Source organism: Cottoperca gobio, chromosome 12 (genome assembly GCF_900634415.1).
Source record: "Cottoperca gobio chromosome 12, fCotGob3.1, whole genome shotgun sequence".
Taxonomy (NCBI): Eukaryota; Metazoa; Chordata; class Actinopteri; order Perciformes; family Bovichtidae; genus Cottoperca; species Cottoperca gobio.
In genome coordinates, this window is record NC_041366.1 from 10,298,687 (window position 1) to 10,323,292 (window position 24,606).

The 24,606-nt window shown below is 39.1% G+C and overlaps 1 protein-coding gene across 3 annotated transcripts; it reads right to left on the reverse strand.

The window, feature by feature from the left end:
- hook3 (hook microtubule-tethering protein 3) lies at positions 1–24,606 on the reverse strand. Of its 3 annotated transcripts, none has more exons than XM_029444454.1 (24): positions 24,463–24,606; positions 18,003–18,088; positions 17,624–17,696; positions 17,313–17,363; positions 17,018–17,150; positions 16,834–16,901; positions 16,211–16,273; positions 15,699–15,782; positions 12,936–13,099; positions 12,688–12,828; positions 12,514–12,601; positions 12,235–12,348; positions 12,033–12,143; positions 11,583–11,667; positions 11,428–11,497; positions 9,721–9,861; positions 9,300–9,387; positions 7,130–7,164; positions 6,898–6,980; positions 6,601–6,701; positions 6,372–6,476; positions 6,087–6,158; positions 5,118–5,248; positions 1–3,470 (listed from the first exon to the last, which is right to left on the reverse strand). In XM_029444454.1, exons 1-24 carry the CDS (start codon positions 24,517–24,519, stop codon positions 3,455–3,457), a joined length of 2,160 nt encoding a protein of 719 aa, XP_029300314.1. In that variant the 5' UTR covers positions 24,520–24,606; the 3' UTR covers positions 1–3,454. The 3 variants fall into 3 exon arrangements, with proteins under 3 accessions (XP_029300314.1, XP_029300315.1, XP_029300316.1); XM_029444455.1 differs by having other exon boundaries at positions 1–4,929; XM_029444456.1 differs by lacking the exon at positions 1–3,470 and having other exon boundaries at positions 4,945–5,248.

The window sequence follows — 24,606 nt, forward strand, 5'->3', positions numbered from 1 at the left end:
GTGTTTTATACAAGCTTTATTTACAATAACATTTCCAAGTTTTGCAGTGTAGGAAGCACATTTTCATCAATAGGTCCTCATCGGACAAATGCTATATTAAATCCATCTCACCTAACTTGAGTTGCATTTTTCTCATTCTCAAAAGGGCCAGACACCTCCTCCAACACCGTCACATTTAGTATGTACATAGTGTAGTTTGTATACAAGCAATATAAAACTTGGCAAATGGAAGGTTATTTGCTACTTCAATATGTAAAGAAACGTTTTCCAATGAGTAAAAAAATACAGCAAACACTGCACGCGTGGTGATAAAATGCTGAGCTGTTAACAGCCTCATGTTTGTTCCATCTCTAATACAAGTCAAGTAACACTAGGGAATACTGGGTACTCATTATATCTTAAGCATGTAAGTAACACACCACATTATGACCGGGTTTTGTAAAGATTACTGCAATCTTCATTCAGTATTTTTGTTCTCAATAATTAATACTAAAAAAGGAAATATTTGGGGTTATAGCTCAAACAGTACATCAAGAAGTCACCTTTCCTTCTTTATTCAGAAAGAATTGGAATTAATACGTCTTAAAAGTGGTGAAAACTAGCAGGCTTCTGAAGCAAGTTCCACCACCCATAATCTCATTATTTGCCAGAAATATTAAGCATATACACGAGATGCATATACGCAAAATACAGTGGCCGACTTGATGTGGGATAAAAGGGTACAACATATAATATGCTTTCTCTTAGGGAGATATTAAATAATGGAAAAATGTTTCCCCAACATCCCTGATATAAATTTAAACAGGTCTCCCACAATGTGGATGTGTTCCATTATATACAGATTTCTTACCAAACCAATGACTCACGGGGGTGGACGGTTAAAAGAGTTCTGTGTAATATAACTTACAGCTGGATGTTAATGGCAAATGGTTTACAAAACACACATTTGGACAGAAACACAGTCGAGAACTGGACAAAACAAAAACGTCACGTCTTTACCTAGCAAATGATATTTCACGGCTTACTTTGGAAAAACTAAATTTGTTTGAAGCCCAAATGTAATTAAAAGGTTGGTTAACCAAACATCAGAGCAAGCTTTATTTGTAATGAATTACACATGCACGCTTAACAGCTAATGAGCCTTTTTTGCTAAAACACTGGAAATTATGATCATTTGTAGGGTCACAGTAAATTCACCCAAAAAATGTTGTGAATTTAAAAGTGTAAAAATGTGCTTTTTTTGTTAACGAGAAAACATGTTTCAAGCGTTAGAAACTCCCGAAGAGGGAAATGGAAACTTTGCACCGTTTTCTCCTTTTCACACCGAGTCTGAGATGGCGGTTAATAAAAATAACCTTGTGTCATTTTCATTGGATGGAGACGAACACGACGCCATTTCAAACCATCTCCTCCTTTTGTTGCATAAGACAATTTTTAACAGTATCTTGATGTCGTATGGAAACTTTACATCCATTGTAACAGTGTAAGTGGTGATATAATATTTGTACTGATGATTAAAATAAAATAAAAAGTAACAACACTGCTGTACAAGCGGCAAAATAATAAATAAGCCATTAAGATAAAAATGCACGGCATGAATTAAACCAAGATTACACAATATAACATTTATGAGTAAAAAATAGGTTAAAATACAAAGAAGAAAAGCCCTCGTTAAGACTGCTTAGTTTGAATACAAGTCAAGAAATGTATCATGTAGATAACTTTTTTTTTTTTAATGAATACATATTTTAAAAGGATAATATAATTTAAGGATTCAACCATCTCTCTCATTTGAAATATGTTGTTGTAAATAAATATGCACTTATGCCTGTAATATGCATATATCCGTAGGTCCAGTCTCCCTTTTTTGTCAACATACTTTTAATGTGGAAATAAAATTTAAATAAGATATATATTTAAAAGAAGCTACACACAATGTAGAGTACAACTTACACCAAGCTTCTCCATTATTATATTATTGCTAATACTATCATTTGTGTCTTTTAGAATTCTTTCGGTTAACGCTGCATGTGTTCGCAGTCGACTTTTTACAGCTAATGCAAAAAAAAAAAATTTTTCCTCACAAAACTGTTGCGTCGAGTTTCATTGATGAAACAGAAGGAATGCAGGGTCACTAGGAACTGCACCTCAAATGTATTAAATGCAAAAGGCTTGATCTGCTTTCAACAGGATCCTTGGAGATTTTCGCAATGATTTCCCTTTCTACTTTTTTAAAATAGTTCGCCGTGTCAAGCCAACAAAATGAAAGTAGTGCACATTAGCCTGAGTGAGCTAATGTGCACTTTCACATCCTTATTTTCCTTCAATTTAGCATTGGTATTAAATGGTAAAAAGTATTAAAAGTCAGCAGAGCCACTTGCTTTAGGCTCCATCAGACCGCAGGTTATTTGCTACTTAGACAAATAACAACGACAACATAGTCAGCTATAATATAGCCACTATATAAATGTGTATTAAATGTGCTTCATCATGACGTAGATGCTATGCTGACATTAAATTAAATCTAAAGTAAAAGTGTAAGCAGGCTTAATGGGGGCTTTCATTCTGTATAAAAGCATATCTGTAACAATGTTATTCATTTTAAAAACACTTATTTTGCCATCCTATGCACCTACCGCAAACTGTCCAACAGCGCGACACATAATGCCCCGAACGCGCTCCTTACTCTAACACTTGAGGTAAAACCACTTCTAAGATGCCATCTAGCAACATGGTGAGGAGAGGCTGGGCAGAACCATTGCAGGAGATTCACGCTTAGAAGTTTAAAAAGGGAGCTTTTCTTTTTTGTGTGTAATGCATTTGCAGGCTACACATCGCAAATATTTCTCTCGCGCTGATTCAGACTCTCTTCCAACCATGTAAATAAAATAAAACAGATATGTGGAAATATGTCATGGAGGTATCCTGAAGCCGCGAGCCAACGTCAAGTCGCACGCTACAGAAGAAAAGTGCCTATTAGTGGATCAACTGCCTGATTGACTACACGGCGATATTCTGCCCGCTGTCCTTAGTGTCTGTAACATAAGTTGAATCGTGACAGACTTGATGCAGTGTGGAAGCACAAGCATCCATCAGGCATGTCCATCACGAGTGGGGGGGGGGGGGGGGGTGTGTGGAGGAGAGGACAGGAGAGGGAGAACGGAGAGGGTAATAAAGAGCGTGGGGAGCTGGAGAGGAGTTACATTTGTGGCCTCCTCGGGCTTGTCTGAAGGTTACAATGCGTGACACTGCAGAGGGTTGTTAGTGCTCATGCCGCTGCTGGAGTGCTGGTTATTCGCAGACACGAGTCAATGCAAAGTCATGCAAACAGTAGACAGGCGGGTAGTTCATGCATCGCGTGCCTCGGCCCGGCCCAGCCCGGGACCAGCGTAGGCCAAAGACGGGCCGGGGCCAGGCCACAAGCAAGGCTCGAGCCAGCTCACGGGTGTGCCAGTCATGCAGTGACATTGCTGTTGAGGGAGGAGAAAGAAAGAGAGATAACAATCAGACGGCAGGGTTTGTTAAGAGTAGGAGTAGGAACACACGAACACACACCACACACACACACACGCACACACACGTCACACATTTCAAGGCTACTGAAAAAGGTCCATCGCGTTAATAAGGGATCATTCATGACGATGATGATAATGTAGAGGAGCAATAAATGGGTTAAGAGAGGGGACAGCAACAGCTGAAACAAGATTCCTATGTAAAATAACATGTGCAATACTGTGTAGTGCTTTACAAAACACCTTTTCACACAAAGGTTTTTCACTATGACCGCAATCAATTGATTCTGAAATGACGTGGAAAGTAAGTCCTCTTCAGCGAGATACATTAAATCAACTCTCTTTGTTAAATGATTGGCATAAGGACGACATCTACAACAGCATCTAAAGCTCAGTAACTACCTCACAGCTAGATATTTCCTTCAACACAGTTCTGTCTGTGTTGTGTGAGGATGGACGCCTGCAGTGTTCCAAGGATATTATTGACCAAATACGTGTGGTACATACATTTCAATGTAACACTATGGCACATAAGTTGTTGTCTGAGACAACCCGGTAAATGCTGGTAAAGTTAAAACCATGTGAACCGATGACTTTCCCAGTTTGCTCGACGGTGGCTCCTTAAGAAAGATGATGAAAACCAGTCTACGCAGTTACTGTATGTAGCACGTTGAGCTTTGCCCCCATCTACCTGTCTGTGTATTGACACTTCTGAAACAACTTCACAAACTGAAGCAGTTCCTTTACTTTTTTTTTTATCTCAGGGGAAATTACTATTCAATTATTGCAGCACCGTAACCGGCTTTTTCCAAATCACATATTCCCATTAGAGATCATTCAGACCAGTTCGCAAGCAAATGGAACATTTACATGCGATGACTATACATCTTCTTATGCCTCAATGTATGTTACAAAAAAGCCAAAACATACTGACACGGCAGGAGAGCAACTTATCTCCTTTCGAAAAACACAATTTAAAACATCGACACGTGTAAATTAAGATTGCTGTCGCCTGCTTGAAAGCTACATTGAGATACAAAAAAACTGATAACGCAGGAGAGAAACTCTGTCATCTCCAGGATGAGAAACAAGATGAAGCTCAAATGCTTTGACAGGTAAGAGATGTGCGTAAATACTGCATGAACAGGCAGATCGGTTCCTCAAAACAAAAACTAAAAATGACAATAAGTTGTCAAGGAGATGCAATGTTTCTCTGCACAGGTAGAGGAAGGTGGGAGAGAGGGAGGAGGAGAGGGTGTTTGGGGGTGATTAGTCCGACCTGATCAAATATACTGGGGTGTTAAAAAGGGCAGGAGCTGTGGCATTACAGGAGTCAGTAAAATATGCTTAGCCAGGGAAAAAAAAGAAGTGGTGCGAGATTTTGGGCAGCCTTTGCCGGCATCTCTACCTCATGGATCTGATCAAGAAGGAACAAAAAAAAATAAAAAAATCAATTGGCAGAATGCAGGAAAACAAGAACGTCCATTAGAAATGAATGGAAATAGTGTGCCTCAAAAAAAAAAAGTCACATCTACTGTATGCAAGTTCAGGGGATTTGTAAGGTAGTTTGTCGCAGTAATTTTTCTGCCCCCTGCTGCCATCTACCTTGCGGTAGCTGGCTGGACGTGGCCTGAGCGGCGCGTGCTGGTGGCTTGTCTCTGCCGCGCCAGGAAGGACTGACCAGAGCCGGTGTTGGCGAGTCTGTCTTCAGCCGCCTTCTTCTGCAAAGACATGCCCTGGGAAAAGACACAGAGGAAGTTTGTTAAAGGTATAACAACACAGTGAGTACAAGGAGACTCGATGGCACAGTATGAGCATTATGCAGGAGCACAACACAGAGTTAAGCAAGTCACCAGAAAACATCAGTGCAACTTATCTTGATGTATGAGAACGCAAATGAGCTCAAATACAAATATTAGTAGTGATTTAACAACTCAAGAACATTAACAGCTGTTGATCAAATGTGTAATGGAGCAAACGTTAAGCTTATAGAAAAGCATATGCTGCCCTCTAGTGGTTAATATGTCTTCCTGCATGACTTGTGAATGATGATGTTTTATTCTAAGAAACACTGGCCCTACACTAAAAAAAGGGGCGTTACAAAAACCTCTACAGTATTCAAATGTACACATAATATGTAGAACGCCATGCCTAACAAAAAAGTCTCATGTATAGTCTATCATGGAAGAACTTACCGCAATTGTTTCCTCGACAATTATTTTTGAAACAATGTGGAGGTAAGTTATTAATAACCGTCTTTGAGTCAGCGATCTATAACTTTAGGGCTGCAACTAAATGATTATTTTCATTATCAAGTAATCATTTTGTAAATAAAACATCAGAATACATGGAATCCATCCCAGTATCCTAGAGCACAATGTGACATCATTAATTCCCCAAGATACTCAATGTAAGACTAAGAAAACTGGGGAATCCTCACTTTTGAGAAGCTGGAAACAACAACGATTTTGTGTGCATTATAACAAGAAGTCATTAGTGTGAGCCACAATTAAAAAGGGACACTGGTCACAAACTGTGTCACAGTTCCAGGCTGTGAAGAAGGTTCCTTCTTACCATATTGTACCAGGCGGACACGATCAGTTTCTCCTCGTAATCTCTCTGACTTTTTGTCTTGTCCATCTCTTTCTGTTTGGAGGAAACAGAAAGACACACCATGAGAGTGCTTTCTTAAGTTACAAACACACTGACACTGTTGATCCTGCTTTCTTCTCCAGTCACTGGTCATCTATGGAGGTGACTGGTTGTTAACCCTAATTGATCTCCAAGCTGCCGAGTCCACACCCCCCCCGCCCCTTTTTTCACTGCCAGACTATCCAACTCTTCTAACATCTGGATTACCTCCAATGAGTGCAACATCCTGTCCTTCTCCTGCAGCTGGTTCTTCAGGGCCTGCACCTCTGGACCTGAACCCTGGTTCTGTTTGGGGTCCAGGGTCCGGATCACCTGAAGAGGACACGTTCAAAATCACATCACATACATTTTCTCGGGAGCCAGTCCTACAGTACGCATCACTGGTTACAATGCACCCTGCAAAAGATCATCCACCTGTTAAAAAGTATATACTCACGCTCTTGGCTTTTTCCAGGTATTTCTTATATCTCTCCTCCATCTGTTTCATGTCATCATCTTTCTTCTTCAAGGCTTCTTCCAGCTCCTCCACTCGTTGGGCTGAGAGGCAACATAAACAGTTTATTTTAAGATTAGTTCATTGCTATTGCTACTATTTGTATGTCTCAGGTTTGTAGCTTTACCGCAACATCCCACATTAAATCTATTTCAAATGTAAAAAAAATGATAAGAACAGATGGTAAGAAAGGATCCACAGGCTTCTACTGCACGTCACACGTTCAGAATATAAACTCACAGCTGGTGTTGTATTTAGGCTCAATTTCGTCGATGAAGGAATTCTTCTTCAGTAACTCATTGTTCAGCTCTCGTAGCTTCTCCCTGATGAAGAGTACAAAGCACACAGAGTCAAAAAATACATTTTAGGCTTAGTTTTGTCTAATATTTCATATTTAGCTGCTCAGGACTGAATGGACATTTTTAATCCATTCGAAATCAAGTTTTTTTGTAATAATAAGACGATAACTTACATGTGCTCCTCATATTTCTTCTTCAGAATGGAAGACTGGTAAAAAAAAAAAAAAAAAGACAAATAAAAGGATATGTTTTATAACATTATATTCAAACCTATTCAGCCCACAGATGCAACTCTTTGGAAAGACTAGAAACATTCAACTCTATGAATAAATTATTTTATGAATTATTATAAAAATCATCAGGAGTTGCAGCAAACTTCAATCTTTTCTTTTACCTGCAGCCACATCTGAGTGCCATGTTAGTTCTCTCGCCTGGTTACAAAAGGACCTTTTAACGTTCTAATTAAAAATGGACCACAATTTAACAAAGACCTGCACATTTCTGGTTCATTCGATTGTGTTTTTGATTATTTATTTTTTATCGTTTGTGTGCAGCAAAATCACGTGAGAGCAGAAATCTCGAAAGCGGTAATCAAACAGCATTAAGGAAAGTTAGGTTTCTATAGAGAGGAAACAATCTACAAGTAGAGGATAGCAAAGACTGAAGACTAAAGACGCCTCTCTATATCTAACAGGAAAAAGAAAACAGCAGAATCTCGACACCTCGCTGGGGAAAAACTAACTATTACATGTGTGCAACAGCTCAGTGTAACAAATGCATGAAGTTGTAATTACATGCAAAGAAACTACACTATATTTTGGAGTTCTTATTTTATTCTCTAAAAATATATGCATAGAGATATATATATATATAGATCTTACACACAATTATTACATTCTGAGTTGTTACACCTTGAAAGAACAACGTCCAGTAGAGGGAACGTGTCAGGGATCACAAAGTTATACTTACTATAGTCTGACAGTGGGAGCATTATTTGAAAAGAAAATGCACAAGTATTTTACTGATTGGTAAGAACCACAGACCTGCCAAATGTGAATGCTTTTACATCCGTGTGATAATCTGTCAAGGAGTCTTTCCCATCTTTGCGCCTGACGTTTGACACACCAGCTCCTTACCCGACTGAAACTGTACTGATAAAAGTCTTCCTAGGCAATTCCTCCAGAACTGTGATAATGCATTAAAGGAATACATAACTCCCAGAATGCTCATTTGTATACGAATGACTCGCCCCGCGTCACCTTGAATTCTTACTCGCATGCCTCCACGATAAACAAGGAAATTCAAAGACAGAAAAAAGTCTTGATGAATTGAAGTAAATGGGGGGGGGGGCGTGTTTGACAACAGTAAAACTATATCCTCCCATTTACTTAAATTCATCAACACTTGAAGGCATGAATGTTTCCTCATGAATTTAAGGTATTGCAAAGTGAGTAATTGATAAACAAATAGTCACTTTGGGGGGGAAATATTCAGTAAAGGAAATCAGTTTTGTGTACTTGTTTTTATAAAAGCACTGGAAGTAAATGATCAAAAAATACTGACAATAAGTGTTTCATTCATATTGAGTGAAGACAGATGGTTAAAGCAAGACTGACAACTTTGGTGATGGAATGCAAAATCTACACAGGCTGGCAGGAAAGGAATCGGAAACCCACGAAAGAAAAGATTTTTAGTATTTAAAAAAATCAAAAAAAATCAGGGTTAATTGTGTAGTAAAGAAAGACATGCATGTAAGCTCTTTCTCACACATAAACCTTCTTGGGACGGGCTTGAAACCATCCTAAATACCAGTCCCCTACTCGGAACTGGTTTGAAGGAGACAAGGAAAAAAAGAAAAGAAATCTCAGCATCACAAATGAAACACAAGTTAAATATGTTAATACGAATTAGAACAGTTATGTTACTTGTTAAGGTCTAATCAAATTAATTAATTCACTAATCTTATCAAGGCTATCTATGGCTAGAACATAGAAAAGCACAAAGTAAAAGCACACGCACACACAAACGGAAACATTAGATAATGGATACAAGTTAATGGCTGTTAGGAATAGTTAATATTATAAAGAGTTAGTTGCAACAAAAGGAATTCAAAAGCTGTTTTTTTTATGCACTGGGTCAAGCGTGTACACACACAAACAAATGTGTAAAGAAATGTAAATATCAAAACTGCGAGCCTTCAGGAGGAGCGGTGTACTGCAGTCTTGTGGACCGTCTTTGTTTCGGTGTGGTATGATGGGAATCTGACTCTCTGTTTGTTGCCAACACTTGAACTGATATCAGAGTTATGCACCCACAACGCACAACAAACATCTCATTACTTACATCGTCTGCTTTGGAGCCCTGTTCTTGAAGATTCTTCTGTAACTCCTCTACCTGGCTCTGTTCCTCCATCAGGCGCTGATTGATTAACCTAGATAAAAAAAAAAGCAGAAATGATAAGATAGTTTTTTTAACACAGCAGTGAGCAAACATCACAGAGGAGAGGCAGGCTGCTGGCTAAAAAAAAAGCTCATTGACTGAAATTCCAGTACAGACAAAGAAAATCTTTGTGGGGATTTGATCCGCTGAAAGTGTGGCTCTCAAAACTACAGCAACAGACCAAAAGATTTTCTTTGTTGCTCCATTTCCATTTAATTTCAACAACATATTGAGCACATATAAAGTGTTAGTGTTTTTCCTAAGCATCTGCAATAAAACAAATGCTGCTAATGCTAGGCTGCATGTTTCTGTGCTCTTTGCTGACCTGTTCTCCGTCTCCAGTTCATTTTTTCTTCTGCTGGCATCCTCCAGTAAACTCTGCAACAGTGCAATATTCTCATTGTCTGATCCCTCCTGGGCCAGCTTCAACATCTTGTTCTCATGCTGAAGACGAATCAAATGTTCTCTGTAGAAAAACACATTGAACAGAAACAAGTGTTGATTTATAAAAAAAATAAAAGTACTGATAACTGATCACATATAGTTGAAGCAACCAGTATTGGTTGTTCACCAACTAATATTTACCTCAATAAAAATGTAATCTGCATGCGTTGTTCTCTGTGCATTTATTATATCTGTTGCAGGTTCCACTTTTGGCACAAACTGTGCAGCATCAGTCAATATAACGAACACATTGTAATTTTATTAGCAGCGGGGAAACTCAATACATTCTACACACAAGTCTTATGCAAACATATGCAACACTTGTGCTGGTTAAGTCTAGCCATTACTAAAACATTTGCAGCAACACAACTGTTATAATGCTGCTGTAATACTACAAGTGTTGGACAGACGTTGCCACCATTGTTGATGACTGACGACGAACTTTGTAAACGTCAGGTGAAAAGGGGGAGAAATACTTCAAGATACTCGATTGAAGATACAAGATTTTTTGATAGTGTTGAGAGGTCTCTCTCAGTCCTTCTATGTGTTTTTTAGGGTGTGGCTGCCAACTCATTTCTAACTGGAAGACTGACTTAATGTTTCCAGATGAACTCACAGCTGCTAGCAAATGTTAGGCCAGATCTAATATATGTGTTTAGGGGAAATATTAAAGGGAACATGACTGGATTTCTTCTGGTGGAGTCCTGATTCCTACTCTGCAGTAGATTGAGAGAATAACTTTATTTCCAGCTGTTGTTCTGGCTGTTTTATAGTTTAGAGTAAAATGACAGGCAGAAATCAATCCCAGACGCTGCTTATAAAAGCAACGGGTTGAATCTGTCAAAAACAAGGCACAGCCTACTTTAGTTTTTCACACTCACTGTCGGATGCTGAACCGACAACAGACAGACAAAAATGAGCATTTTTTTTTACTTCCACCTTCGATAGTTTGCAGAATATGACATCATCTCCGGGCACAACAGCTACTAAAGTTACTCTACCTCTAGAGGGATAAGATTAGCCTGGACTGGGATCATTTAGGTAATGTTAGAGGATTTCAATGTAAATCCATATTTACTTTGATTTCATGCCAGCTGAAAACCCAGCCCTCTAGGAAAGCAGCAGCCAGGCTGATGTAACTCACACCACTATTACACAACTCGCTACAGAGACTCACACAACTGTTACACAAGAGACGCCTCTTTTTAGGCCAAACTCGTTTGCCTTCAAAGCAGCAGTGAGAGCAAGATGAGAACCGCACAAATATAGTGCAACGTCGGCAAACTGTCTGCCCCCGCCATCGTAAAGCACCTCTTAAATCTCATCTTCTATCTTGACAACTTACACTAAGTGTTTTTTAAATATATTTCCATTGTATGAAAACATACAGTATTTCTTAAACAGAAAATGCAGATGTGACACTTTTTACGTGACATTTCTTCCTCTGTAAAGAATGATATTCACATTTATTTACCTAACTAAACTACAGAATATAAAACACATTAGAGGATCTGATATTTGTACTCCATCAACAACTCTATATCCCTACTTTAAAAATCACCAAAGTGAAACAAAACTGAATGAATACCGAATCTCTGGCGTGGTGATCTCAGCAGCCAGCGAATCAGAGCCGTCGTTGCTGACCATCGGGAACAAGCCTGAAAAACACAAGACCGTGACGATTATACTTTAAAAAGACTCAGCTACTCATAGTTTGCCACGCTTGACAGTTGTTCAGTGTACCTGATGTGAGCTGTCCCTCCTGGGCTTGGACACAATGGAGCTCCTCGATAGTCTCCTTCAGGGAGTCTCTCTCCGTACGCATACGCTACAGGTGGAGAGCAAAACGTGTGAAGCAGTTATACAGACAAAGTATGACGGAGAGAAATAGTGTCTGCAATGCAAATCCCCAATGTTCCAGCATAGTTCATCTGGCAATCAAGTAATCACAGCTCCCACTCCCGTAGTAACCTTTTGAAACTGAAGCATTTCAAAGTTATTACAGCCTTTGGTCTTACTTGTTGAACATAATTATAAAATGACCAAAGTTAGGCACACGCCTCTGGTTTTTATAAATATGATTCCATCTATAAAACAGATTTGGGAATAGTATGGTGAGAAATTATTTTTTGCAGAGTAAAAATACCACTAGTGGGTGATTATTTTATAGTGCATAGTGTAAAGTCGACATACATCTTTTTCTTTTTGTAGAGAGTCCACTTTCTCTTTGACCCGTTTATACTCAAACTCCATCTTGTCGGCCTTTTTAGACTCTTCGGACAGTCTGTTCTGAAGTTCAACCACCTGTGCAGAGAAAGGGCAGTTAGCGAAAAGACGTACGTGTGTCTGAGTATCATATAGGAACAGAGTTACAGGTTGGCTGTTGGTTGGGTACCTGTCTCTTGTACGTCTCCAGCTGGCCCTTGGTAGCGTTCGCCTTTCGTAGCTCCTCTTCCAAACTGACGTTGCCCTGCATTAACACGGTGTTCTTCTCCTCCATTAGTTTGTTCTGGAAAATAGCAACAGAAATATAAACTTTATTTGCGCCGACTAACTTGCACACACAAACAGTAGGTGATTACTTTAAAAAAAAAAAAGGCTTGAAACTAAATCTTAACAGAAAGGAGAAGTCGTCACAATAAAATGCATTAGCGTATCGCTGCCGTCTGCATACCTGTCTCCTGAGAAGTCCCATGTCCTCTAGTTTCTTCTTGTAGTGTTCCACTGTTCCCTCCAGCTTCGACACTTTGTCTGATGAATGTCTGGGGAGGGAGACAACAGGCACTGTTATTCTGGGATGTTACATTTAGAAAGTGTAGAAACCCCTTCTCTTGCGACCCCGGCTTACCTGAGGACGTCCATCTCGTCCTTGAGAGACTGGGCTTCATCCGCCAATGACGAAAGCTCTTCATTCTGAGATTTTACATCCAGGAGTTCTTTTTCCAGCTCTTCACAGCGGATCCGGTAATCATCTTTTGAGGCCTCCAACCTAGAAAGAATAATCCTCTTTTAAAAATCAGGTTTAGACATCAGCGGTCAGTCAAACTCAACTTTTTATTTGACGAGAACATCTCTCTCCTTCTAGCAGCTTCGCACCTGAACGTTTCTTCCTGAAGTTGCTCCAGTTGTGTCTGCAGCTGGAGGTGTCTGCGTCCAGCAGGGCTGTTTATATCCTCTATGGAGTCAGACTGGTTGAGTCTCTCCATTAGGACCTGGTTTTCTGCTAACAAACTGCTCTTCTCCTCTTGCAGGGCTGCCACCTGTGGGAGGGAAGAGAGCGAAAAAGAATGGAAATGCAAAAAGAAAGGAGAAAGGAGAAAGGAATCGATTGGGAAGGGAGAAGAAAGAGATTTGGATAACAGGAAATGTGAAAAATTGAAGAAAAAGCAACAACAAAAAAGGAGGGTAAAAGAGAGCACGAGAGAAGGATAGAGGAAAAGAATGATAAAGATAGAGAGAAGAGAGGCAGAGAAGGGAAATAAGTTACGTTCTCAAACTGCATCTATTCACACGTAATATTTTCGGTACAGAATTCAATCCATTAGGGTATTATATCACGGCAGCATTGATTCTGGTAAAAAAAAAAAAAAGCAAGCACAAACCAAACACACTTCAACAGGGCAGACCAACAAACTACAACATAGCAAAGAGGGCTACATCGGGTTTGATGTTGCGCCTTCTCAATGTGATAGACAGGGTATCAAACTCCACACAAAGCAAAGCGGAGGCAACTTTCTTTTTGTTACTTTTAAATGTGCCGCTAATGAAACTAATTAATTACGAAGTCTGCTGCACAAAATATAACTGATCTTAATATTTTTGCTAAGAGAAAATACTAACATATCTGTAGGATGAATAAACAGGGTTATTTTCAAAATGTGTAATTACTGAAATGTAAAGCTATTACCACATTCCATCATTTCTAAATCCTTTATGAATTTGCCAGGATCAAGTCTATAACCCTTCCTCAAAATAGTGTGACTTTTCTTCTGGCATTATACTACTTTTCTTTATGCTGTTCCATGTGTAAAATGAATGCCACTTTAATGTCACTAACACTGTTATGTGGAAGCGTTCAGGGAGAACTTGCACCAATGTGAAAATTCACTCACTGCAACAAGCATATATTCTATAAAAGCTGTGATCCAAAAAGCTCAAAAAGAAGGAAATATATATATAAAACCATGTTTCCAAGAAATGACTCCTTCCTAGGTTTCCCCTTAGTGTCTACTATTTCTGTGGGAAAGCAATGAAACACACCAGGGTAAAAAGACAGAGGATAATTAGTGAAGGGGTGACAACTGACACACCCACACAAAACTGCAAGAGTGGCTGGTGTCCCTTGAGAGGACCACATGTGTACCAACACTTGTGCACAAACGTGTACACACACACACACACACACACACGCACACATAGTTAGAAGGGGGGGTGGTCTGGATTCCATGGGGATGCTGGTGCAAGCAGACTGAAAAAAAATCCAGGACTATTAGACACACCACACACCATGAAAAATGGAAAAAAACAGAGAGAAAAGAAAGTTTGGATTTACCCTCTCTTCTAGCTCATTAAAGTCTAACCTCAGTCTATCACGCTCCTCTTGGACATGGAGGGCCTTTAAAGCAAGGCACAGTGTTGAAATAGTCAGGAAATAAGTAAACAGGAGAGCAGGTAACCCTTTAAAGTATAGCTCCATTTTTCTGCAAAAAAATTGTCATTAGCAGAAAATAAAGGAAATAAATGTGTCCATTAAGATGTTTGCTATGAAGATAAAGTATTTTACTCTCTTTCTGCGGCAGCTTATCACTGTTAAGGTTACAATTTTATTTGGAAAAGGCCAATTTTAAGCAAGTAGCAGAAAAGTCCATCATTAGCAACAAAATTATGTAATTATGGAAAAAAGGGAGCTGCTTTCAAAGTGGAACCAAACCTAGCTAAAAGAAGTACATGAAACAATCAGTTAGATCAGGGGTTCTCAACGGGGGCGGCAGCGCCCCCCAGGGGGGGGGGAACGTGGTCACGTCATGTCAAAAACTTCAATATTAAACGAGAGGGTCATTGACATCAGCGAACGCAGCGTGGCGAGTGTGACAAAGAGAAAGGTGGATGCGGAATGTTCCAGGAGAAATGGACGAACGATTATTTCTTTGTGGAAGTAAAAGGCCAGTGTTTGTGCTTGCGGTCATGGAAAAGGCTCTCGAGCTGCATTACAGCACGAAACATGCCAAGCTGCACGAGCTGAAAGGACGAGTCGAGTGCATTTGAATAAAGTTAACATTGTGTGTTTTTAGACTTTTATTTTTATTTTGCTGAGATAAAGTGCCGCTTGAAAAACAAAAACAAGCAACGTCCCCTCAGCCACCACTGCTCGAAAGCATTAATGTTATTCCAAAGATACACCATGAATAAAACTGCACTCTAGGGGAGCGCTGGCCCAAAAAAGGTTGAGAACCACTGCGTTAGATAGTAAAAGAGTTACAAAATAAATGCCATGTTATTGTGTGTATACTTTGAATGTGTTTAACCTCATTGACTATTAACTACGTACCTGAAACTATACAATATCTAAATTGGAAATCCTATGATGGAACTCCTACTATATTCATTTCAACACCATTAATACATATCAGTGCTCTCATAATAACCGGACTAAAATAATAATGTCAGATATTCACATCTTTTAAATAGTGTGCCCCTGTGATAACTAACTGACCTCTACAACGGTGCCGGACCCACTGGTGGTGTTATGTCTGTCAGGTTAGGTCACTCAGACATGTGATGGGAGTACCTGCACACTCTGCTACGATGTACAAAACCAGCGTGTCAAAGGGCATTAAAACAAACTGCATAAAAACCAACCTGCATGTCAAGCTCACGACACCTCTGGGAGATCTCTTCCTTGGTAGACAAAGCATCATTCAGTTCCTCTGCTGTCTTCTTCAGCTGAGAACAGAAAGAAACAACAAATAAAAACACTGCAGATTTGAATTCATTTCCACACAACTTATTGTCCACTTGGATGAGACACATTTACATCTCAATGACATGTTGGATTAGGGGTTAAACAAATATATTCACCCTTAAAAAAAACATTGTTCACAGTAATGGCGGCACATTTAGCGCGGTGCTTCTGCTGATGTTAACTTTTCCACACATCTCATAATGTTTTACCGGTCTGTGTGTGTGTGCACTTTCAAAGAGTTTGGCGTGTGAATGTAGCGTAAAAGTCAAGTCTTTTTTTAATACAGGAAGTTACATTTAAACTTTGAATCTTTTTCTTAAAACTGTCTTCTAAAATTTGAGAACCTATTGATGGCCCTGTTGGAAAACATGCGTTAAAAAAAGGCACCACAGTGAGGTTCAACACATACCTGCCTGTCTAGATCCACGTATGAGTCATTTCCTCCCAACACTGGAGTCTCTTTACTCATCAGCTGCAGGAACACACACAAATAGGTTAATAGTTAGAAGTTAAGTGGACACAGCAGGGGTGGAATCTTTCTTTCGTTTTATCAAAAAGATTGCAATAATGTAAATACACAAGGCAAAGCTATGACACACATTATCATGCTAAACTTACTTTTTGCTAAAAATAAATAAATATGTTTTAGTATTTCTCAGTGATTTCAAGAATAACAAATTCAAGTTGTACAAAATAATTAAAATGCTGCTGTTAAAGAAAATAAAGCTGGTGGGCTGAGGCTAGCTGCTTTGTATTTATCAGAAACTTGCCAATTTAAAAATAATAATAATTGTACACAAAATAACTTTTTCAACAAATCACACAATAATGCTTGACACAACTTTGACTTGGTTTGTATGATTACTGTCCATCAGTAGCAATATCTAATTATTTTGTAGTCGATTTTTGGAAGTTGTGAATAGATTATGAAACTTAATAAATACATTTTTCAACCTGTTAAAAATCTGACCAATCCCACCTTATTCTCATCATTAATTAATTATTATAATAATAATAAGCATGATAGTTTACCTCTTGGATGGCTGTCATGACAACATGCTGCACTGACTCCTCCATCATCATTATGGTCTGGATGTATTCTAGAAAACACAGAGAAATGGACAAAAATGATGGTGGTTAATACAATGTGATATTACAGAACATTGTTTACCAATATCAAGTTACATATCGCACACACAGAATATGGGATATGCACCTTGTTTCTGTTCACAGTTGACAGCACAGCCCAGTATAAGTTGCAGCATCCTCCCAAGTTCTGCTGGGTCAGAGTGTTCTCCAATGAGGTTGACATCTGGTAGTGTGAAGTCGTTAATGTGCTGGCCTAGGATCTAGACGGGCACAAAAGGCGTTATATTAATCGAAATATATCATTATATGAAAACTGGTAGTGTCGGCAGTCAAAATGTGTCCCTACTAGCAACACATCTGCTTATGTAACTTGGATGCTGGACACTGATCAAGACGAAATGAGTGCTGTACATTCTTCTTACCTCCTGGTTATAGTCTAGGATGCCTTTCAGAACTTTCTTTAGATTGCTGATCTGAAATTAAAGAGAACAGGTATCCCAAGAATATTAGAAATACCAATACAACCAACAAAGAATAGATTGAACCAAACAGGTGACTCCCAACCTCCGTTAAGACACAAAAAATAATCTATATTTTAAACTGTGACAAAGTAGTAGTAGGATCACCTAAGTCATTAGGAACATGCAGTACCAACAAATGAGAACAAAAAAACAAAAAAACAAAAAAACAAGCCTCACACATACCAAGAAAACAAAGACTAACTGATGCTTACCTTCAACCTCCAGTTGTCCCCAACCTCGGGCTTGATTCTAGTAAGCCAAGCGTCATTGAAATACACTACATCTCTGGAAAATCAGACAGACAAGAGAATAGGGATTAAAAGCGCTTTTTTCAGAATCTATAGGTTTGGGAAATTGAATAACAGTGATGGAGTCCCACTGAATTTTTTAACATGTTTACTTATTAACGAACATTATGTTCACAGTACATTTTGGTATATTATTTTAACATATAATACTGTCTGAATGGCAAAACACGACCCCAACAATAAAAAAAACAACAAAGAAAAAAAGGTTTTTTTTTTGTAAATAAAAACTGATAAAACAAATAATGCATTTTCGAATATGCCAAACTTAAGGATGAAAACTTACATTTTCTGTAGAGCTTGGGCCATGACGACACCACCCGTCAAGTCTTCTACTGTCTTGCATGTAGCCTCCACTCCAAATGTCTGGATCTAAACAAACAAACAAACACATGCATGTTGAGTTCTGGGTATAACGTGTACTAGTGACTAGTTTATTAAATCCCCTCAAACATTTCACATGACAAGCTACAAAAATGGTATTTTGATGTCATCTTTCCACAGTAGGTCCCTGAAGGCCAGAGTAAATACAGTGACATGTAGGCAGCTCACACTTACTGCTCCTGAAATCTCTCTCTCAACTTTGCTTGTCATCATTGCTCAGTTTTGTCTTGCATCACCTTTATCAGGTTTCCCCCCCCCCCCCCTCACTTGGCATGTCATTGTTCCCTTTCCATCCTTCATATTCTGCTATACCTCTATTTCTCCAGGCTAAAAGTCTGTTGCCCAGACAGAAGTGAACGTTTTTCAGTCTACATGCCAACAGTCCACGTGCCAAAGGAGAGGAAATTGAGAGCAGGAATGTTGGAATTCTGACAGGAAGAAAATGACGGGGTTGAAATTCTGCCTGCACGTCTTTCAGACTTTTCATTACGTGGCTAAACATGCAGCTTTCAGGCCCCTTAGTGGCAGATTTACAAAGAGGAGAAGGCAACAAACAAGTTATTCAGCTGATTGGACAAATAGCTTAAGAGACCGGGGACACAGGTTAAATCCCTTATGAAGCATATGAAGTAACCGGGTTGAAATGAACGTAGCAAAGTGCTTTAAGTCAGACTCGAGCTTGTCATTTTTTGCAACATAAAACTCATTCAAAGTTCTTATGACTGGAAATATTGCAAGTGTTGGATTGGCAATACTATGTCATGTTGCTTGGTGCTGTCTCCAATGCTATGTAACGACTGGCTGTAGAACACATCTTCTTAAAATAAACATGACGTAAAAACAACACCATCTCTGACTACTGTGTTGCCATAATGCGAGTCTGTTTTGAACAAATCTAAAAAAAGGGAGAGGTGGATTCATTGTGCTTGATCAATTTTTTTACAACGTTTCCATAGGTGTGGGACAGGGAGCAGCACTTCATTAGTACACAGAAAACTATTTAAGAGCCCTATTATCATTTATATTATGAGACAGAGGTCAGTAAACAAGAAGACATTTGACACTGTACACAGGAAAGGACACACTTCATGTGGCATGAGGGGACCATAACACTCAAAATAACTTCCTCACAATCACTTGATAAATTCAGACGACCTAAATGTTTCGAAAATGTTTTGGACGTGAACTGTACGACCTCTGCTTAAATGTGATCCATGAAACTTTTTGCCTTCCCACTTAAATAGCTTTTGTCAAACTTGTCCAATAAAAAAAAAAAAGCAAGAGCCAAAACAAAACAATAACCCTGATTACATAACACCGGTTACAAGACTGAGAAAACCTTACCCTGCCAAATTTAAGAACTACAACCTAAAATGCATACTACACACCACAATCAAGATTATATCGTTTCCGGTGATGCTACATTATTTTGTAGACTTGGTTACACGCTGACTTCCTGTATTTACATTAGAACACCGTACTGGCAAGTGGGGTGGCACTGTATTTGAATACATATTAGAATGGATGGAGTAGTGATGAAACTGTTGGTGTCAAAAATGTTGCATTGACTTGCCATTTTAGATCTGGTCAAAAAGAGCTGTATTTAACATGTGAGCAGCACTCTGGAACACAGAATTATATATTACACTGGGTGGGACACTGCATCCAGAAATGGCTAAATGACTTTTTTCCTGGAGTGGCACAGTTCTAAAATTAGGTGAAACGAGACAAGCGAACAGTTAGAAATTGCGGTAGAAAACGCGTTGGTGGCTCTCCACCACAGCAACATTTGGTTTGCATCATTTTCCCTTTGCAGGAAAGAGGTGGAAGGAAAGAAAATATAAACCCTCACAAACACGGAGGAGACCCACAAAGGCGTTGACAGACACATTGTACCAAACGTGGCAGCATAATAAGAGCTCTCTACTCGACTGTTATAAAGCCTATCCGAGGATGAAATGGATCAACGGCCCTTGACATGCAATATGCCTGGTGCGTGATTTCATGTTGGGATATCGACAGACATCTATTTTGGCTGGTGCTTAAGAGTTGAGGTATGAGTCATCTTTCAATCTACCTGCTACTTGAAGTCGACACATCCAAACCTGTTGCATTATGTATACTGACTGACAAACAGTATTTTATCCCGTTTTAGCAGGGCTCTGTAGCTTTTCAAACTATTGTTCCCAAGCAGAAATAGGTTCTCATGGCCACATGAGCTCCACATGCTCAGCTGTATGTTGTTAGGTCAACAAACCTGGGGTATACATACCACTGGATTACAAAGCCTTTAAACAGAACATATGCCCATGTGACGTTTCTCGAAAAGCCACAGTGGAGCAGTGCTGGTGAGTGGCTTTATGCTGTGTAGGACATTGTGCAGGCACTGGCTTTCTGTGAAAGAAGCCCCGTTTTGCCAGCGGTTTCACATATGGCACATAAAGTGTGCTTTTAGAGGTTCATTATTCCGTGTCACACTTGATGCCTTGAATGCTGATCAGGAATCAGATATATAGAAGACATGGCCATAACAGTCAATTTGCTAGAGATTAAATCTACCGGCAAACGGCTGATTGAATTAGTTCCTAACTAGGGTTGGAATATTTTTGCTGAAATCAACATCATTATGGAAATAAGAATATTTTTGGAACATCCATCTCCAGTGTAGAAAAAAAAATGAATAAATGTTCAAACTTCATGGATAGTAAGAGTTGTCTATTTACAATCTGCTGGCTGAATCAAGCAGGAATATTATGAGTAAATACGTCTGGAGTAAAGTTCTTTAGCGCTTGTGCTAAACCTCTGAGCTGCTTTTCCTGGGCAAAGGGTCATTGGCCTGTGGCCCACAGTGTAAAATGATGAATAGGGGCTAGCACAGACATCTCTGGGCTAAGCCATGTCCGGTATATCACCATGATCACCTCCCAAATCAGATTATTATGACTATATTATTAGCCAAACCTTGAAGCATTTACATTTAAATTTAGCAAAAGGAGGCCAACAAAACCTTCTGCGTCTATTGGACTAATGTTTTCTGTATTCTCTCTTCATTATTGTACATACAGCTACCCCATTGTGCTGCTCAAAGCTACAAGGCTTAAGTATTTCCTTAAAGTTCATCAATATCCATCTGAACCATTGGTCACTGAAACTGCACAATAGTGGTTAAGCAGCATATACATAGTTTCTGAGTACAGGAGGTCTACCACAGAATATCTTGTGCCATTTTATCTAGGTCCTATTAGTGCGCAATCTGTGTGTGTGAGCTGCAATGTGACAATTGAAAACCAATTAATCTGGAAACAAAGCATCATGTGATCTGAGGGATTTTCAGGTTCTAGTTCAGCAAGATTTGCTCATGTTCCACAGTCAGGCCAGATTACATTCAGTCTGCTTTGATCACAGCATCCACAGCAATCTGCTAAAAGGGCAGATAAGAGAGCTCAACAGAATTGAACTCAAAAGACGTTCTATGAGAGACTGCCTGGTTCACAATGGGGAATTGTGCACTATAGTGACACCCTAGTGACAGGAAATGCTTCGTCAAAAGGTGCATTTCCCATGATACATTCAGCTTTCTGTGTCACATTCACGCCAATAACTGATATAATGACAACTACTTTGTGGCAGCTAAGCACACAAAGGGCCACAAAATAGAAAATAAACACTAGCAATGTACCATAACCTGAATTTCTTATCTATTAGAAATGAGTATGTGTTTATTTATTTTTTTAAACCACAGACCTCAACTATAAAAAAAATAACCATATCCTTGAAAATATTGGCTTTACACTATGGACATACACAACTCAGAGAGGGCAGAGTGAGTTTGAAAACGGAAACCCACACCTACCAGTTTGTGGAAACAGTTGCAAAAGGAGACAGTTTACACACACCACGTGTTTTGATAATTGAAATTAGAAGACAGTTTATGGGCCATATAAAGAGCTCTGCTCAATTAAAATTGATAAATTCTTCTAAATCAAATATACTCATTCAGGCACAAAGATGTTTATGTGGGGAAAAAATAAAACATTTGTCCAATGACTACAATATCATGAGACATTATTGTATCACTTGCATCTCATTATCTTATTAGAGAAATCATATAACAGGAAAGACTCAGCCACCAGATGAAAAAAACACATTGGCTGAAAGCAGATAAACACAAAAGTCACATCAAAGATTAATTGGCAGCTATTCGGTTGACATCTGGTCGTATTTTCCACACTAGTATTATGGAATACTTCATGCCTTGTATGGTACCTTGACTGCAATGCCTACGAAATCCTAAATACCGTTAATTGTTTATCTTTACTGAGAATAGTAGATTAATAAACAAGCTAGTCGTGGGGGGGGGGGGGGGGGGGGGGGGGGGGTGTAAATGGGGGATTATCAGTATGTGGATGTGGCAGCCAGTACTTTGGCATTCTGACCAAACAGACCATCATCATAAATGCATTGATTTAGCACCGTGGTTTAGGAGTGGACAAAAAATTATATCAAAATCTAATTAACCACAATCTTGATCCATGATCTAAATTGCAATCTTTTCACTCAATTTTCAAGTGCGCCGTAGACTATAGCCAGACTCGAAATAGTCTATGAATTTCTCCATTTGCAAGTTACATATAGTCTATACGAAAAGTAGCATAATGTTGACAGAAAAACTTAGTAAAATGTAAACATTGCACTTTTCAAATTCTGAAAATCTCACACTGGCAAATGAGTCTTAAAAATAACACAATATTTAAATAAAAATAAATAGGTATTCTAATTTCAGACTGTTTCACTTTTATATTGTAACAGCACCACTGGACTACAGTCAGACATTAAAACAGCCTATGGTTAAAAGATGATGAAAACAAACAAAGTTTAATAATAAATGTAGGCCGATAGTTTTTGTCTCCTGGGATGCTGACAAGTGATGCTGTGCCTCAATATAATACAATAAATAACCCATTAGGAGCTTCGTGTTTTTCAGTCTGACCTCTTGTTGCACTGATGTAAAGCAGAAACAGTTGCCTAGATATCTCCACTGCTATTTCGTAAGAGGTACAGTATTCTCACACGCTTTAGTGACAATCGGTCACACGCAGTGCTGTGACTTCACAGTTAACAGATATGTGAGGAATGTTTACCAGCCACAACATTACTAGGAACATGAAGAAAGGCCACGCTGTGTTGCTGAATACATAAGCCGAGCTATGACAACAAGAGGAGGAGGCGACAGTCATGCAAGTAAATGTCATAAATAAAACACACAAGCTCAATTTCAGAAAAAGGAATCCACAAATTGATTTCAAGTATAATTATGGGACATTTAAGGAAGCATATGACAGAAGGAGGGTAGCTTAAATTGTACTAAGCCCTACTAAAATCAGCACCACATGCATGTTTTCACTATACACAACTGACGTTTACGCCAGTAGTGTATAGTGAAAACATGGAGGTACCTATGCAACGTTTCCATCACATGCTATGTCAGCCAACCCAATCACAATTCTGTTTACAAATGTGAGTAACGCTTGTGATAAAAGCTGAGGGATCATGGATATGCAGTCAGTTACCCTTATTGTTGCATTTTCCTTATCTAAAAGTCCATATTACAGTTAAGAGATATTGGACTTTCTGGATTTAGTACACTCTTGAGATGCGTGACATAAACAGTGATGTCATCAGCATTTTTTGTCCTCAGACATCTCTTATTTATGTTGTACTCAACAATGTAAACATGCTACAATTGGTAGCATGTGATCTTACTATCTGATGCCTTGTTTTACACGTGATAGTTTAGATGTTTTGGGCTTTGATTAACGTTAGAAATATTTAGGGTAACGTTGACGTTATAAATCCAAGTGGAGCTAGCCTGTATACAATATTTTTGATCAAGAAGAATGGGGAAGGGAAAGCAGACAACAATGACATGAATTCATCCTCAAAGCAGACATCAAGCTGTAACGTTTTTTATGCTCATTCAAGATGAAAAAGCCTTCACTAAAAAACCGTTGAACCATAACAAGGCCAACGTCTATGCCGTCTGATCCCCCCCCGGCATTAGGAAAGTTGAGCTAGCTAAATGCCCGACTGCACAGCGCTGGAGACAAAATTATGGTCTTGAATGTATAAATGGTTTCCTGGCGGCTAGCAAGCAATACATCAGCAGCTAAAGCAGCAAACAGCTGGCCCGCATACGTAACCAGCGTGAGCCCGTGTCATTTTCCCTCTAGCCTGCTAATGTTACCCCCGCTAGCTTATCGAGCTAGCAGTAGTCTCATATGCTAGCTACTAGCATAGCCGGGGCGCCGGAGAACTGTCTGTCAGTGAAATTAAACCCACACACTTCATATTTGTTCACCTACCCATGTTAAGAGGCTTCCACAGAGCTCCATTCGATCCAAGGACCCTGATGTGGTCATCGTTATCTAACGTAAACCGACTTTGTGTGGTGAACAGAGACTGAAGTTAACAGTCGGCTTCATGTACTCCCGAGATCTCTCGCTTTC

Coding starts and splice junctions, on each gene's coding strand:
- hook3 (XM_029444454.1), bottom strand. CDS start 24,519: ATGACCACATCAGGGTCCTTGGATCGAATGGAGCTCTGTGGAAGCCTC. Junction 17,697..18,002: donor GCCCAAGCTCTACAGAAAAT/GTAAGTTTTCAT, acceptor CTGATTTTCCAG/AGATGTAGTGTATTTCAATG. Junction 17,364..17,623: donor GGGACAACTGGAGGTTGAAG/GTAAGCATCAGT, acceptor CTTTAATTTCAG/ATCAGCAATCTAAAGAAAGT.